We start from the raw sequence: 17,130 nt of genomic DNA, 5'->3' as shown, positions 1-17,130 counted from the left end.
AAGGTAAAATCCAGCGTCCTGGGACTGTCCTTGGCTGTGGGATGATTGAGGAAAGCCTGGCTGCTGGGCTGCTTGTTTCTGACCTTGTTTGCAAATCTGTCTTCAATTGTGGGCAGATCAGAGGAAAGGAAAACACAAAGGATCCGTGGGGATTGCAATGTTGCTGCAAGCCCAGACCATTGACCTGTCAGCAGCAGATTCCAGCCTCATTGTACCATCTGGTTTTGTTCTCCTCTGTGAGAGGAGAGGAGTAGGAAAGCGTTTTTGGGAGGATAGGGCACTGACAAGGGCTTTCCCCTGGGCAGGGAGGATGAATGCAGTGTGTGTGGGAAACGCTGTGGAGGTACAGGCTGGGAAGGAGGAAGAGGAGTCAGGCGTGGTCTCTCATCCTCTTTCGTTTGAGCTTTGGGGCTTTGCTCGCAATAGCAACATAATTTTTGCAAGAGCACATTGATTCTTGCAAGAGTCAAATAGAGATCGGCCAGAGGCAGTGTCAGGTTTTTTTCCATCTCTCAATTTCCACTCCAGAGTCTGCAGTTATCTGCCAAAGGCAGCGTTGCAAAAGATGTGATGTGGTGAGGCAACATCCCATTCCTGATGGAAATGCAATGAAAGTTTAATGCTCTGGCAGCAGCTGACGCCCTCACCTCTTTGAAGTCAGCGTGAGAACTCGGCATTGTTCAGGATTTATGCACTAGCCCTCAGCAAACATCACATTTATTACCCTTGTATCAGTTAAAGGGATGACAAGCTATTGAGAAGCTTGAGGGGGAGGGGAAGAGAGAAGCAGGAGCATGGAGACTCCAGCTCTGGATGGGAGGTGCTCTGCTGGGCAGCATGTGGCCTTTTCTCCCCAGGAAATAGGTTGGGTCTGCCTTTAAATACCTTGACAGGGAAGAGAGAAGCGTGAGATGGAACATCAGTGGTAAGGGAAGGGCTGTGTAGCAAATTTCCAGGTGTGAGTGTGTGTGTCTGTGAATGCCACAGCTGTGTCTCCGTGGGATGCTGCATTGGTGACCTTGTCCTGCCACCTCCTCACCTGTCCCTGTGGCTGCAGACCTGTTAAAAGTAACTTTATTTTGAGGAGGTCCAAGATGAAACACCTTACACCCATTCTGCTGTCCCAGCCAACGTTTTCTGACGCCTCTTCTTCCCTTTGCATGGGGACTTGATGTTGTACCTGATGGGAGCTTTTTGGGTGATGCTGTGCCAGCTTTTGGGAATTGCCTGACACATTGTTCTGGGGTGAGGCAGAGGGATGATGGCGCTGTAATGGGGCAGCCCAGGGTGTGGAGTGAGCTGGGGTGCCAGTTATGTGGAGGGGTGAGGAGGAATGTAGGGAAGGGCAGGTGGATGATGCACTGGGAAGTCATGGTGCTGGAAAGGGATGGTCCTAAGTGATGGTTCTGTTGTGTTAACTAGCAGAAAAACCCAAAACAAGGTTGAATATCAGACTTTGTGCACTAGAAAGCTACAGTCTGCCACTTCCTGAAGTGCAGTTCCAGACTGCTGCACTGGTAAGAGTGGAAGTGCTGTGAGCTCCAGTCCAGGCTGCACATGGAAGAATCAGCCTGCTTCCTACCCAGAAAAGCTGTTTTTTCTGTTCTTATTAATGCCTGTAATATCTTATTAATGCCAGTGGTGGAATTTTGCTCAAGATCTTAGTCTGCCATGGTGTGCTCAGTGTGGTTTCAGCAGTGCTCAGCTTGGGATGAGTGGGAACACTCAGCCTTGGCTTTGTAAACCAAATGAGTGATTAAAAACCTTCAGGAGTGAGCAGCATGGCCTTGCAGAGGCTTATGCAGGCACAGGGCAGCTGTGACCCCAACACTCAGTTTGGGAGACTGCAGAGTGCACCCTCCTGTCAGCCAAGAGAGCAGCCAAATACAAGAGTTGCAGGGCCTGTTTTTTACTGGGAAAAACAGATGTGGGAGAAAGTTCCTGTCGAGGTGAAGGAATTAGCTCAGGAGTCATGTGCTACTTAACAGCAATGGCCCTCAGTGCCACCTCCAGAGATGCTCTGGAGGAGAGAGGATTGATTTGATAATTCCCAAGAGATGGGGATTTTGCTGGAACTGACACACACATTTCACAGATCCCCCACCCCTGGATCTTGTGCTGTGTGGGACTGGCCCTGAGTTCTGGTATAATGGTTATATTGAGATATTTTAAGACTATTGTTTCAATGTTTTTGTCTTGACAATGTTTAAAGACAGAGGCTAATAATGAGTAACTATTCTCCCAAGCACGTACTCTGCCAACACTTAATTAAAAACTGTATTTCCATCTAGGAAAGCGTCACTTGGGGCGTAGTGTGGCTGGCTCCTGACTCACAGTGCAGGAGCAGGAGGTGCCACAGCATCTCTGGCTGGGGGGACGGGATGCTGGCTGCTGTGGGGCTTGCTCAGCCTGGCCCTGAACATGAACAAAGGTTGTTTCTCATGTTGGTTTGGCCCTCTTGCCCAAAAACTGCAAGATGGAGGGGCAAGACGTGCCCTGGGGATCTTGCAGGAATCTACTTTAAAAGTGGATTTCCAGTAAAAACTAAGAGGTAGATGTGGGCAGCTGAACTATGAATTTTAAAAGTCATATCATCACAAATGGGATGGCTTGTGCAAGAATTTGGCAAAAGAAACAAATGACCTTGAGTGCTGAGGACAAAGGCATGGCCTGCATTATCAGACTGACTGTATGATTCTGTACAGCCTCTCTGGGGGAAAAACACCCTGCCCCAGCTGGAGACCAGCTTTAAAGTGCTGGGCAGGAGATCACTGATGGGATGTGCACCCCTAAAGCTTGGAAATTTACGTTGTTTTAAAAGCAGTTTATTGTGAGACCTTAAGCAAGAACAAGCATCTGGAGCTGCTCAGGTGGGAGAGGGCAGTAATGCAGCAATGGGACAGGGCTCTTATGTTTTTTAATCAAAACACTGCTAAGCAATTCTACTGTTTCTGAATGTCCTTTCTCATGATTACAAATGCAGTAAAAATGTTCCGCTTACACCTAATTTTGTGAAAGCCTGGCTGTGCCAGGGAAGAGTGTTGGCTCTGGGAGAATTCAGGTGCCGTGGTGCTGAATTCAGGTGCCGTGGTGCTGTCCTGGATGGACAGAGCTGACAGTGTCCCTCTCTTGCTTTCCAGGTGATCCGTTCTGCTGCTGACTGGTCTGCTGGCATTAAATACCACGAGGAGTCCATCCACAAAGCCTACATCAGTGTGATAGAGAACAGCAAGCACTACATCTACATAGAGGTGAGTGGTGGGGAGGGAAGGCAGGAGGGTCCTGATGCTCTGGGCATGGCTTGCCCATTACTTCTTGAGGTTTGGTCCTAAGTTTTTATGCATTTAGACAGATCCACTACCTTCAGTGGTCTTTGGGCCAGACTGATGGCTGTGTACCCTGACAGCATTCTGACCATGAGGTGGAAAAAGCAGACCTCTCCTTTATAAGGCTCTTCGGAAAATTGCCAGCAGCTTTCATGGCCTGTGCAATAGTCTCCCTGTCCCTTCTGTGGCTTTGCAGTGTCCCCTGTGCATGCCACTCACAGAGAGCTCTTCATCCACGCAGCCTTCAGCTGCAGGAGTCTCTTGTGTCAGAGTGACACTCAGTGCTTGCTGAATGGAGATGCGTTTTCTCCTCTTCTTTTTTTTTTTTTTTTAGCCTCCTGTTAGGTTGCTCTTTACATGAACTTTCTAAAGAGTGTGATTAATGAGAACTAATTCATTCCCTAAGCAGGCACAGACACACACATCATTTAATCATAATTTACAAAAGCCTCCACTCCAGTGGCACACAAGCCCAGCTATCTTTAGTTGCTCTTGGTCTGAAATAAAGCATGCAAACATTTTTGGTTGGTTGCTGGCAGTGTCTGACAGTAGCTTTGCTTGCTTTTCCTGCAGAACCAGTTTTTTATTAGCTGTGCTGATGACAAAGTTGTCTGGAACAAGATCGGTGATGCAATTGCTCAGAGGATTCTTAAAGCTCACAGGTAACCTGTTCTTAATGAGGCAGTGGAAGTCCTCCAGGTGCATTTCCATGGTGTGGTGCAAAAAATAACCCCTCAGTGAGCACAGCTGGACAGGAGCTGTGCCAACGCAGAACCGAGGGGGTCGAGCATCTGCATGTGCAGCAGTGAGACTCCTGAGTGGTTTCTTTGCATCCAGAAAGTGATTTTCTGGACTTACCCCAATGTAAATGTATTTTTAACTATGGAGCTTGTTTGAAGGCAAGTCCTTTGTGCTCTGGTTCAGTGACACCTTTGCTCCATTGCCAGCTTGCCTTGAGCTGGGTGGTCAGGCAAGCTCATGGGTGGGAAGAGTGAACTGGGATTTGTGGTTTATTTAAATCATCTAGAGAGGAGAGGCTTCAAATAGGGGAAACAAATACATTTTGAGGGTTCTGCTATTGTTCGAACAACTTTTTCTGGTACATCTGCAGGGTGTTCACCACCTCCAGTCTTTGCAAGGGGACCGTTGTTTGTTCCTGGGTGGATGGAATCCAACCATGTTTTAGACACTCCTTCAGCATACCTAGCCCTGTGTTAACATTAATGCCACAGGTAGTGGCTGGTCTTCACTTTGATCCTGGGCAGTCTTGCTTAAGGTTGCTCCCTGGAGTCTCTTTGAGACATACATTTCATAGTATAAAACTGTACCCTGCTCTTGCCGGGCTGACATACAGAAAGCTTTCTGAACTTTTCCCTTTCATCTCTCATGGGTTTTTTTGCCATGCACAGAGATGTTTTTTTGCATGGATTATTTTTTCCATATTGTAGTTGTCCAGAACTCTGCAGGGCCTGCTTTTCTAGAGGTCCTCTCTCCAAGGTTGCAGGAATTTTGCTCTTTTTGGCACTTGAGCTTGGAAGTTCACACTTCGATAAAGGCACCCAACCTGAGACAGCCACCAGAGTGCAGGAAGTGTCTGCAAGGCCACAGGAGCTGCCCTGGGCCAGGCTTTGTTCAGAGCACTGTGGAAAGAGGAGCACTACTGAAACAGGGAGAGCCTGGGTGTTATCTGCTGTGCCATTAACAACGGGGTGGAGTTGCCTGTGATCTGTGTGAGCTGCAGTGAATAGCCCAAATAATTGAAATCAGCTAAGGATGAAAAGATGGGATGGATTTTCTCACTGTGGTGAATGAGGAGCCATGCCAGTGCTGCTGGAAATGCTGTTGCTGTGTTTGTATTGCAGCCTCGAAGCTCACAGGCAGCTGGACACAGCATCTTAGGGTACCTTCCAGTGCCTAAAGGGGCTAGAGGAGAGCTGGAGAGGGACTTTGGAAAAGGGCATGTGTGATAGGACAAGGGGAAATTGCTTTGAAGTGAAAAAAGGTGGAGTAGATTGGATATTGGGAAGAAATTCTGTACTGTGAGGGTGCTGAGGCCCTGGCACAGCAAATTCTCCAGGTAGGTTGTTAAGGTTTTCCCATTATATAAAGTTTATGTAAGGGGTGTCATTCTGTCCAGATACTAAAAGTCTGTCACAGAAGGGGTCACACAGACTCTTAGTGACCCATTTCCAGATGTGATGCTCACTTCTGCAGTACTCCAGTTGTATGCCAGTCTTGTGCTGGCTTCATGCTGGCAATTCCTAATCAAGTATAAGGTTCAAATTCTGCATTACCTAAGATTAAAAGTAAATTCAGACCTAATTGGTTTGTATCATAATGCTAATTTTCCAAACTGCCCAGGGAGAACAGCATTTAATTGTAAGTTAAGGTCTGTAGTGAGCTTGTATACTTCTCACTCTTCTAGACTAAATATTTTCTACTGATGTTATTAATAATGTTCTTTTCTTGGTTTCCTCTTTTTTTCATGGGTGGCTCTCTAAGCAGTTTAATAAACACTGTCCTTACACAAACAAGCTGCTTTTTGGGGAATGCTTTTGTTGGTAGACCTTTCCCATGCTACAAACAGACTCAGTTTCACAGTCTCTTGTGTCTGGGTAAGGCCTCATTAACTGTTTCTGAGCTCTGCTGACAAACCAGAGCCAGTCTGCAGTGCCCAGCACAGCTGGAAGGAAGCACTGGTTGAAATGAAAGACACACAGGTCCTCACGGTCTCCCTCCTAGCTCAGATGGGACCCCAGTGCTTCACAATTCCCTCACCCCGAAATTCACAGGCATGGCTTGCCCGAGGAAGGAGTACTTCTAACAAAAACTGCAGACCGGCTCGTCCTCAGAGTGTTTCTGAAATGGCTCTGTGCTGACTAAACTGTGTTTGCCATCTAGTGGCAGCATCCTTCCATGGAGCATTATCCTCGTCCTTCTCTTCCTTCTCCTCTGAGGCACAGAGCAGGGAATTCCCAACACCCAGGGCACCTGGAAGGTGTTCTCAGAGCAGATGCACCTGGCATTTGTCAGCAGAGGAAACACAAAGGGGGGCTTTGAGAAAAACCCCTAGCAGTGCCACGATTGTAGCTTTTGTTCTGAATGTGTTCACAATTAGGGTATGGATTAGTTTGGAGAACTCTGGAACTGTGATGTATCAAGGACATATTTGCCTTCCCTGAATGATCAATGTTTTGCTTGTGCTCTGAGCTTTTTCCACATTTTCTGATGTTTCTGACTTCTGAAAGCCAGGAGGCAGTGGGAACGTTGGTTTAGATTTTGGGTTTCTGCCTGTCACAGCTCTGTAAGCTTTGCTGTGCTCTGCCAGGCAGTCGTACACACCAGTCTGCACCAGTATCAGTGTGGGCTATTGGGGTGCTCAAACAAACTTCTACAGTGGCAAACACAATATGAAAAATCCTTAGCCAGCCCCTGAATTTTGGTAAAAATGTGTTTCTTTTCCTTTAGCTTCTTTTGTTGTCTGCTGAGAGTAAATTATCCCCTCTCCTCCTGAAGGAGCACTCACAGAATTTCTGATGGCCGGTGATGATTTCCTGAAACTGGAAATGCACTTCACGCTTTGCTCCCTTAAAATTCCTGTAGTGGCCTTGGATGGGAACGAAGTTGGTCAGCTCAGGGGAAGTGAAAGGAGGGGAGTTCACCTTGTGGGAAGCTGTAACTTTTCCAGGCTGACGTGGCATTCCCAGGCTGATATTCCCCCAAACTCTCGTTTCAGGGAGAACAAGCGTTTCCGGGTGTACGTGGTGATCCCGCTGCTGCCGGGCTTTGAAGGGGACATCTCGACGGGCGGGGGGAATGCGCTGCAGGCCATCATGCACTTCAACTACAGGTACCACAGGCAGGCTGTCAGAGACCCCCTGGACACCTCCACTGCTGCAGGGTGTCCCCAAGCCCCACCTGCCGTCAGTGTGACCAGCGTGGACACAGCTTTGGGCAACCTGGTCTTGGGGAAGGTGTCCCTGCCCATGGCAGGGGGCTGGAGGATAGAATGAGCTTTAGGGTCCCTTCCAACCCACACCATTCTGTGATTTGTTTTCCATTGAACTGATCAAACCAGACTTGCTGATTTATCTCCAAATCTGCCTTTTTGGCTGACATTTGGCCTAGCTCTGCCTTCATTGGCCCCATGAAGGCAATGGCATCTTCCCCAGTGTGATTCCCCTGCTCCAGGATGGATGTTTGGGGGGGCACTTGCAGCCCAGCAGGTCTCATAGGAGATGCAGCAGTGCTGGGTAGCCCTTGTGCTGGGAAATGTAGAGGAAGGCAAAATGGCCCAAGATGGTTTTACTGGAAAGCTGCTGTGTTATGGTATGGCCAGGGCACAGTCAGTAGTGTGACCAGCGTGGACACAGCTTTGGGCAACCTGGTCTTGGGGAAGGTGTCCCTGCCCATGGCAGGGGGCTGGAGAATAGATGAGCTTTAGGGTCCCTTCCAACCCACACCATTCTGTGATTTGTTTTCCATTGAACTGATCAAACCAGACTTGCTGATTTATCTCCAAATCTGCCTTTTTGGCTGACATTTGGCCTAGCTCTGCCTTCATTGGCCCCATGAAGGCAATGGCATCTTCCCCAGTGTGATTCCCCTGCTCCAGGATGGATGTTTGGGGGGGCACTTGCAGCCCAGCAGGTCTCATAGGAGATGCAGCAGTGCTGGGTAGCCCTTGTGCTGGGAAATGTAGAGGAAGGCAAAATGGCCCAAGATGGTTTTACTGGAAAGCTGCTGTGTTATGGTATGGCCAGGGCACAGTCAGTGTGCAGAGACTGCTGCAACCCTCAGAGTGAAATCCCCCTTTCTGCTGGCCTGCAGGGGTCCTGTTGCACATCCAGGAGGATGAGTGGGGCAGGGGACACAAGCAGGTGGAAAGTAGCATGTACCCCTGACCCTTCTGCCAGAGCTTCCTCCTGCGAGGGCAACCATAGGTCTTGAGAAATTGCCCATGGGTTGGTTGGTTCTCGGTGGAATGCCAGCTGTGGCTCTTCCAGCCCAGCCATAATCACACAAACTCCCTGACCTGGCCTTCTGCATATGTTGACGTTTTTGTTAATGTGATTTCACATCTAGGCCCAAGGCACAGAGGGTAGCAGCCCTTCTTGTCACATGTTTGCTCTAGAAGGCAAAAGTGCTCCCCAGCTCCTCTGTGGGTTGGTACGAACTCCTTTGCAAAAAGAGCAGTCATTTGGGATAAAAGTGTGCTCTGGAAGCACCCTGTTTCTCCTGCAATTTGAGAGGCATCTGTGTTTGTGATTTACCCCGCCCAGTTCTGCTCCAGCACATGCTGCTGTCTTGAGCCAGGGGGGTGCTGATAGCTGCCTGCCTTCTTTCCAGGACCATGTGCCGAGGGGAAAACTCCATCCTGGGCCAGCTGAAGGCAGAGGGTAAGAGCTTTATTCCTCTCCTCTGTGTTGTTTACTTTGGATGCTGCTGTTTGATGGATGCATCTATAACACGTAATGCAACATGTGCTGCGGGCTCATGGGGCTGTGAGTGACCTCCTCCCCGACCATCCTGCCATGGCAAGGTCTGCTGGGTCACACGAGCCGTGGCCCCTTGTCAGACTTCACACCTGGCTGCAGCCCTGAGCCAGAGGAGGGGAACACCCCAGGGAGGAGCACGGCACGGTTGCAGCTGCTCAGGATTGTGTTACTTGGAAAATGTCCTGAGCGGGGTCAGGCTTCTGGGAGCCATGAGCCCTCAGCCTGCCCCATGGATCCCACCCAGGGTTTGTTTCTGGCAGTTGTCAGATGTGGAGAGGAAGAACCTGCCTAAGCAGGAGGCTGTTTCTGAGTTGCTTCCTTGCCGTGAGGAATCCTGCTGGAATTTGCTCTGCTGGGAATCGGAGCACCGTGAAAACCCACATATCACAAACGCTAGGACCATGCAGAATGCCTCATTTGTTCTAGGTCCTGCTGTAAATCTGAACTGCACACAAGTACATTAGGACACATTTGCCATACTGACCATGGACAATACACCTGCTTCCAGCCTCCTTTCTGCAAAATCTGCAGAAAAAGTCTCATAGTCCACTTATTGTAAGATGTTTGGACCCTTGTGTGCTGTGCCCAGGAGACTGGGGTAATTTCTCACTGAAGTGGGAGTCTCTGAGCAGGCAGCAGATCAGAGCAGCACAGTGAGCTCACAAGCAAATTTTCAAGTCTATTTTTTAAAAAGATTATTTTCATTATCTGCTTATTTATAATTTTTTTCAAAGTCAAAAGTGAACTGTTATTTATAGGGGGTCTTCATGTAAACAAGGCCTTTTCCTTTTCTCTTCCACCTCCCTCATCCCATCAGTTTTCTTGTCTTTTAATTTTCAGTTGGAGATAAGTGGATAAACTACATATCATTCTGTGGACTTCGGACATATGCAGAGCTGGAAGGAAAACTGGTGACGGAGCTCATCTATGTGCACAGCAAACTGCTCATTGCTGATGACAACACGGTTATAATTGGTGAGTGGGGGCTCTCAGGAGGGGTTTGGGGCACTGGGTTGTACCTGCATCAGTCCCTTCCCATCCCCACACACAGTGCAGGCTGCAGAGTGCCACGGGCTTTTCTGTGTTGTCATTTCTTTCCTGAGAAATATTTTGCTGTTTAAAAGAAACAAACCCAAAAACCAAACTCATAAATTCATCAAGGGGGAGGAAAGGATTCAGAGGGCTGTCATTTAATTTGTTTTTCTAAAATGGTTTTAAATCTGTGTGTAACCGTGAAGAGAATCCCAGTGCAGGGAATATTGTCCATCTGTCTTGTATCAAACTCTGCTCTAGCAGGAAGACTTGTGAGACTTGTCATCTGTTCCTGAAAGAACAGAATGTGCTGTAAAATTTGGAAGGTTTGGACAACATGTGTCACGTATCAGCTCCATTTCCTAAGAATGGGACAATATGCTACAGGGAGTAATAGATATCATTTCATCCTCTTCTCTTACCATATTTATTATGAGAACATGAAGCCAAGACAGGAGTTCAGGCTCAGAGCTCTACGCTGCAGCAGAATTTCAGCCTGTTTCTTTAAAGAAGCCCTTTTTGAGCTGTTATCTCAGCAATGACAACTTTGCCAATGAATATCTTCATACTAGATTTTACAAGACTCAAAATGCTCCCTCCCTTCAAAGCAGTGGTCTCAGATGACCTGTGGTGAGGTTTGCTTGTCTGTCACCCTCTCAGAGGCCAGATCCCGTCTCCAGTGCACAGAGTGGCTCAGAGGTGGTTTGATATCACAGCAGGAGCTGTGTTGCTCCAGCTGGGATGGTCTGGGGGCCTGAGGCAGGTCTTAGTTTCTATTTTCTGTGCCTTTAAGCTTGAGGATAGATTTTTATATAGCCTGTGCATCTCTGCTGCCTGGTGAGGGGATGGGAAGCCATCCCTTTTCCAGATAAGAGCGAGTGCATGGAAATTAGGTGCTCATGGAGCTACTGTGTAGGAGGAAGGGGTGAAAGGACAGAGGGATTTAGCTGGTTTTTCCTCTGGAGGTGTTGGCTCCTCTGGCGTTAATCCAGTTCCTGGGAAGGCTCAATGGCCTCAATGGTGTCTGGAGATTTTTTTGTTTGTTTTGGTAATTTCTGTGGGTTAATGACCTCTTTATGCCTGTCCTTCCCTGCATCTTGCTGTTCCCTTGGAGCCAACAGCTGCAAGCAAAGAGTGTCCTCCCGTCCCCTGTTTTCTGATGTCTGTGCAGGACAGAGAAACCTGTTTGGGGGGATAAAGCCTCAGCTGGTCTTGAGCAGATCCCCCTGAATGGCACAGCAACCTGACCATGGTTAGGAGTTTAAATGGCAGGGAGGTTAAAACGACAGGAGCTTGAAAGTCTTTTCCAAGCCAAACCATTCTGTGATTTACCCACAGAGCCCATCGTGCCTCGGGTAACTGGGTATCCAAACCAAATGCGGTTCGGACCTTTGAAAGCTGTGGCTCCTTCAGCAGAAGCATCTGGGAAGTTGCAGAAAGAATAAATTTTGAAAATGTTGGCCTGGGCTTGGCTGTGATTTAATCTTCTTTCAAACTGTTGAAGCCTGCAAAAATTAGTTGAGTTTTTTTCCCCTTCCCCCAAATTGTCTCAGGGTCTGTGTTTCCATAAGGAAGCCCCCTGGGTGGGCTTTCACCTGTCGAAGCCGTGGAGCTGAGGGGTGCTGAGGGCCCTGGGGGTGTTGGGTGGTGATGGAGGGTGTGCAGGAGCACCGGGAGCAGCAGTGGGACATTGCCTGTGCCTCGTCCTGCCCTGCCCAGGCTCTGCCAACATCAACGACCGCAGCATGCTGGGGAAGCGGGACAGCGAGATGGCCGTCATCGTGCAGGACACCGACACCGTGCCCTCCGTCATGGACGGCCAGGAGTACAGCGCTGGCCGCTTCGCCCAGTCCCTGCGGCTGCGCTGCTTCAGGTGGGGCGTGGGGCTGGCCGAGCACGGCAGGGAGGGATGTGGGCACTGAGCAGGGATGCAGGCAGGGCTCGCTCAGGCTTAACCTGCCCCCACAGCCTTTCAAACCGATGGGGCTGCCACTGCCTGCCCAGGTTTAGCTCTGCCTGGGCTGGACTTGAGCGCAGGGTTTTGTTGCTGTTTGTTTCACTGCTCCTGTCCACAGCTTGGTAGCTTGATTTTACAAATGATTTTGCTCCAGGATTTCGCTAGCAGAGCTCATAAACAAGTGGTATTTCTCCTCCAGATCCCATTTGCACACCCTCTTAATCTTGGGTGGCACTGTCACTTTTTAAAAGAAGCTTCTTTGCTGGGAGCAGCCATCTGGCCCACAACACGGCCATTTTTAGTTTAAGACCTTTTTCTTTCTCCTTTTTTTTCCCCCCACCCTATTTCCCATCTGGACAGTTACTGCACAGAAGAAAAGCAGCATTAGAGCTGACAGATTATCACAGGGGACAGGAGTGGGAGGGTGCTGGGAGCACACAGGGTTTGGCACGTCCCAAGGAAACCTCTTGTGTCCAGGCATTTATCAAGGGGGGAGTGCCCAGTGCTTCAGGCTCTGTGAGCATCCATCCTTTGTCTTCTCAGGGTTGTCCTTGGCGGCTCCGATCTCAGTCCAGAACACCAGGATCCTGTCTGTGACAAATTCTTCAAGGAGGTGTGGATTGCCACAGCAGCTCGCAATGCCACCATCTTTGATAAGGTGAGGAGCACAGCAACTTCCCCCTCCCTCCATCCCGTGCAGAGGCAGCAGATGCCAGTGGGAAAACCAGCACAGGAAGGGCAAAGGCAGCAGGTCCAGTTCCTGGGGCTGGACCTTTAGGGATGTTTTGAAGGAATGTGAAGTGTCAGATGCAAGAGCTGTGAGCAAGAAACTGGAGCTGGTGCATTCCCAGGGTGTGATAGCACCCATGAAGGCAGCAGATCAGATTTCTCCTTGTGTTTGCATCAGCTCCAGTGAATGGCCCTGGTGTAGTTACTACTTGTAATTAGCCATGGTGTAACTGGAGTAGAAGCAAATTTTACTTCTGTCTTTTAATGAGCTTTTTCAGTGATCTGAAAAGGCCCTGGAGCTTCCCCTCTGCCTGCTCCAGCCTCATTGAGGATAGGCACATACCTCTTCCCTCCATGTTCTCCAGGCTGTTAATTCAGTCACTCCCATCCTGGGGAATTTGTACTGGATGCTTTGGTCTTTCTCAGGAACTCTGCATTGCAGCATTTCCCTGCACTCATAGGCGATTTCTTCTTTCTGTTTTGTTCAGGTGTTTCGATGCCTTCCCAGTGACGAGGTGAATAATTTAACCCAACTGCGTGATTTCATCAACAAGCCCAAATTAGCAAATGATGATCCTGCGAAAGCAGCAGAAGAATTAAAAAAGATTCGTGGGTTTTTAGTACAATTCCCCTTTCGTTTTCTGGAGGAAGAGTATTTGCTTCCCTCCGTCGGAACAAAGGAGTCCATGGTACCCATGGAGGTTTGGACTTAAGAAAATGCAGACTGCTTTACCTTTTAAAGTCTTGTTCTCAGGAGAGACGTTAATGAAAAATATGGGATTTTGGAAAGTGAAAGGAGACAAAAAGCTTCTCCACCAAGCTAATGTGCCTTTCTTAAGGATTTTGGTGGAGGAACTTGAAGCAAATCGACACTAGCAGAGGAGAGGAGCAGAAAGACTTGGAAATGATGGCAGATGAGAAGTTTAACCTCTGGAGGAGTTACTTCTTCAGGCATGTTCTGAGCATCTAAAGGATGCAGGCTACTTCCTAGGACAGGAACTGACTCCCAGTCGATGTTGTCACCACTGCCAGCTGTATCCTGTGGTTGCGTTCGTACTGTGATCGTGCTGTGGCTGCACAGGAGTCGTGGGCTGCGTGTGCTGCTTCTCAGGCTTTGGGTATCTGCCCCTTGGCTCGCTGGAGGTCCCCATCTCACCCCTTCCACGCGCCGTCAGAGCACGTCGTGCAGCCCTTGCGCTGTTGGGAAGTGCTGTTTGCTGCTGCCTTGGGCTGTCCTGCAGCTTTCCGAGTGTTTCACTTCTTAAAGGGAAACAGACTAGCAATCCTGTATCAGAATCAGCATTTTGGTCTCTTCATCCCTTTGGGGGAAAAAAAATCCTCTATCTATTGCAGCTGGAGCAATCAGCAGCCCTCAGGCTTGGCAGAGGGCAGTCTCAGTGGAGCTGGAGGTGTGCTGGAGATCACTGGAGTTTGCTGGCCTTTGCAGACACACACAGCACGTCAGTTTGGTCCCACTGAGTGTGACTGTTTTCCTCAGGGGAGGATCAAGGTTCCAACTCAAGCCTGAGGTGTCCAGAGCCAGAGGAAACCAAGGCACTGCATGTAACAGGACAGAAACTCAAAAACCAGCATGAGCTGAACCAAGCTCTGCACTCTGCTTGTGTATTTATCTTGGGGGTTTGGGTAGATTTTCACTTCCATCCCTTTCCCTCTATTTAAAAGAAGGGGAAGGCCATGAAGCTGACACCATGCTCAGACTGAGCTGATGCGTGGGTTTGTAGATGGGGTGAATGCAAGGGGAAAGGGGAGCAGGTAACAAAGCCCTGTCTCTGCTCCACTTTGTTACTGAACCAGCCACAACCTTGAGTTCAGTCCTGCAGGACCTGTCTTCCCAAGCAGAGGTAGAACTCAGCATGCACATTCCTGTTTTCCATTGCTGTTAGATGGTTTCCAGAGCTCATTTGCATCTCTCTGTACAGAGAAGCAGCAGTTCAGTCCAGCATCCTGGGAAAAACACTACTGTTCCTGGGCTAGGAGCTCGTGTGGTGAGCACCAGCCTGGGTCTTACCCCGTGCTCCATCCTGCAATCAGCCAGGTCTCCCAGTTGTCATGTCCAGCTCCAGCCTGAGGTGTTCCTGGCAGTCTGCAGTGCTGTGTCAGGTGCTGGGAGAACAGCATTAGAAAACACCTAAGGAGAGTTGGATCTGGAGGAGTGGGAGGCTGAGCTCTTCTGCTGCCCCTGCACCCAGGGATCCCTTCCCTAGCTGGGTTATACCTGTGCTATACCAACACTCCTTGGTCAAAAGGTCCAGTGAACTGGTATTTATTTTAGTTCACAGAAGAGTTTATTTTTCCCTTTTCTGGCTCTTCCAACAGTTTTTTAACTGGAAAAGAATCCCACTGGTCACCTAGCTTTCCCAAAATGTAGCTGGCCTGACATTTTTGCTGATTGCCTTCTGTGTTCAGACCTGTAAATAGGCACCAGCTAATTCTGCACCTGCTGCATCACCCAAGTAGGGAACAAACCCCAGATGTTCTTCCAAATCTCAGCCCATTCCTACAGCTTCCACTTCCTAGTTTTACATTTGTGTTCTGTAGGTGCAGTTGCCTTTTACACTCCTTTCTGGCTGGTGCATCTGTGGTCTGGTTCACCTTTGGGAAGTGCATGTACAGCATTTTATGTGGTTGAGTCTGGGGGGTTGATGCTTTTACCTGGCATGCTGTAAGCACATAAATATGTTCCCTTGATGTTTTTCTCTTAAAAAATTGACCCGGGGTCACCCCCCACAGAGCCAAAGCCATGTGTGCCCTGACCATTTACAATCGAGAAAGATCAAAGGTGTCCTGTGATTTCATATCAGTGCAGGTTCAGAGCTTTTCTCTCCTGATGCTTTTAGCTGTTTTAGTTTGACTGAAGCTGCTGACTTTAAACAATTACAGCCTGCCAGAGAATCCTTGTCAGTCACACAGATCAGTGTTGAGAGTCAGAAAGTGTTCAACCCCACCACCTATATACACTGAACCTTGAAGTGAAACACTCCTGTCACCTTCTAAGTGCTCTTATTCTCCCCATCCTCATATTAGTAAAAGTTTTTATAATTATTAAATTATCCTTACATTGTCTTTAAAATGGTAGATAGCTGATTGTTGGGGCTTCCTAACTCCCCAACAGGAGGGAGTTAGGGTGTTAGCTCCCCCTCTGCCAGGCTGCTTTGGGGAAAAACCACACAGGTTCTGCAATGCTCACTGTTGTGTGATAGCTGCTGGTCCCCGGTGACACAGCAGAGCCATGGAGGGAGATGTAATTGACTGATTCGGTATGAAAAGGTGCTAATTAGGAAGGTCTTTCATTATTGAGGAAGCAGACAGGTCTGGTGCTGGCGCTCTGTCTGGGAGGAGGTTCCCCTCTGTGGGAACAGAGGCACCGTGCTGATCATCCCTTCCCTGTGTTGGTGCTAAACTCCTGATACCAGGAATTTAGTAACATTCAAATGTAAGCAGGGTGTGCACGGCAGCCTCGGCACAGTGAGGAGATCCCAGCATCCCCAGGGGCTTGTGGGGCCACCAAGTTCCCTATGGAAGCAGCACTGCTCACCCCAAACAGACAGCAGGCTGGAGCCACTCCCGGTGAAGGCCCCACTCATTCACACCATGGCTTGTGCTGTTTAGAGCTGGCTCCTTGGGTCCTGTCAGCTACAGGTTTGTTTCTTACATTAAGAAGCCTGTGAGGTTGAACACCTTGAGAGAGTTGATTTCTGCACCTGAACAATCACTGCTGCTTAGTCTGTCATACCAGCTTGGGCTTCAAACTGGAGAGGGTCACCCACGATACCCAGAGCTGGAACAGGTGATGTGGATTCAAGCACTAGCAACCCCAGAAACATCAACTGTTTCTTGTGGCATTTATTTGTTAGAATTACAGGAAATGAGAACTTCTCCCAGGCTCATACTTTATTTTGTAATTCAACTCAAGTAGAACACTTCTTTTCCCTTTAATTTATTCCTTAACACATGCCACTTTGAGAACTCATACTCCTTCCTTAAATTTTAATAGTCTGATATTTTAAAATACGTGTTTTGTTGTATAGATGTTGGACTGGATAAATGTTTCACGGTAAAGTTAATGCATGATTTAAAAAATGAGGGATAAAATGTCATCGTCTGCAAGAACTGTACTAAAAAACAATTTATAGGAGAACCACTCCAGTGCTCCATGGAAGAGGCGAAGTGCTCGGCTCAGTTTCTGCTCTCTTGGTCTCAGTTTGTCCCCCTGACTTGGTGCAAGCTTTGCTGCATTAAACCCCAAACACTCCATTTTCCTTTCTTTTGATCAAGTTTCACAACATTGATTTTACAATCCTGGTGCTGTCCCTGGGAGAACCTCGGTGCACGTGTTGCCTAGCTGGGACTCTTCCATGAACAATTTACAATATCTTTATTCCTTCCGCAGGAGCATCCCTGTACAATCAAGTGCAGATGTGGTTTGCTGTTGCTATTTCAGTGTAACAAGCCTTGAGCACTTGTAGCAAGGATAGTCCGGGGTTGTATCTGGGCACAGAGCTGCATTTGTGGGGACACTCCCATACAAGCATGAGAGTACTGGAGGATAATGCCTTTTCCCTCTCCT

The 17,130-nt window shown here is 48.6% G+C and overlaps 1 protein-coding gene across 5 annotated transcripts in view; it reads left to right on the top strand.

Annotated features, from left to right (window-relative positions):
- PLD1 (phospholipase D1) overlaps positions 1-16,833 on the top strand; it is a 74,009-nt gene extending 57,176 nt beyond the window's left edge. For 4 of the 5 annotated variants that reach the window (XM_017726876.1, XM_017726877.1, XM_017726878.1 and 1 more), the window contains 8 exons: positions 3,141-3,251; positions 3,900-3,988; positions 7,063-7,176; positions 8,676-8,725; positions 9,665-9,799; positions 11,576-11,729; positions 12,357-12,471; positions 13,031-16,833. In XM_017726876.1, the coding sequence (XP_017582365.1) occupies positions 3,141-3,251; positions 3,900-3,988; positions 7,063-7,176; positions 8,676-8,725; positions 9,665-9,799; positions 11,576-11,729; positions 12,357-12,471; positions 13,031-13,255 (993 nt within the window). In that variant the 3' untranslated portion in view covers positions 13,256-16,833. The remainder of the gene's footprint in view (positions 1-3,140; positions 3,252-3,899; positions 3,989-7,062; positions 7,177-8,675; positions 8,726-9,664; positions 9,800-11,575; positions 11,730-12,356; positions 12,472-13,030) is intronic. The other variant, XM_017726879.1, reaches the window with a different exon arrangement.
- The last annotated feature ends 297 nt before the right edge of the window (positions 16,834-17,130 follow it).

This window comes from Corvus brachyrhynchos, unplaced genomic scaffold, assembly GCF_000691975.1.
Source record: "Corvus brachyrhynchos isolate BGI_N302 unplaced genomic scaffold, ASM69197v1 scaffold162, whole genome shotgun sequence".
Lineage (NCBI taxonomy): Eukaryota > Metazoa > Chordata > Aves > Passeriformes > Corvidae > Corvus > Corvus brachyrhynchos.
The sequence above is the reverse complement of the archived record's forward strand: the minus strand, read 5'-3'. Positions and strand labels throughout refer to the sequence as shown.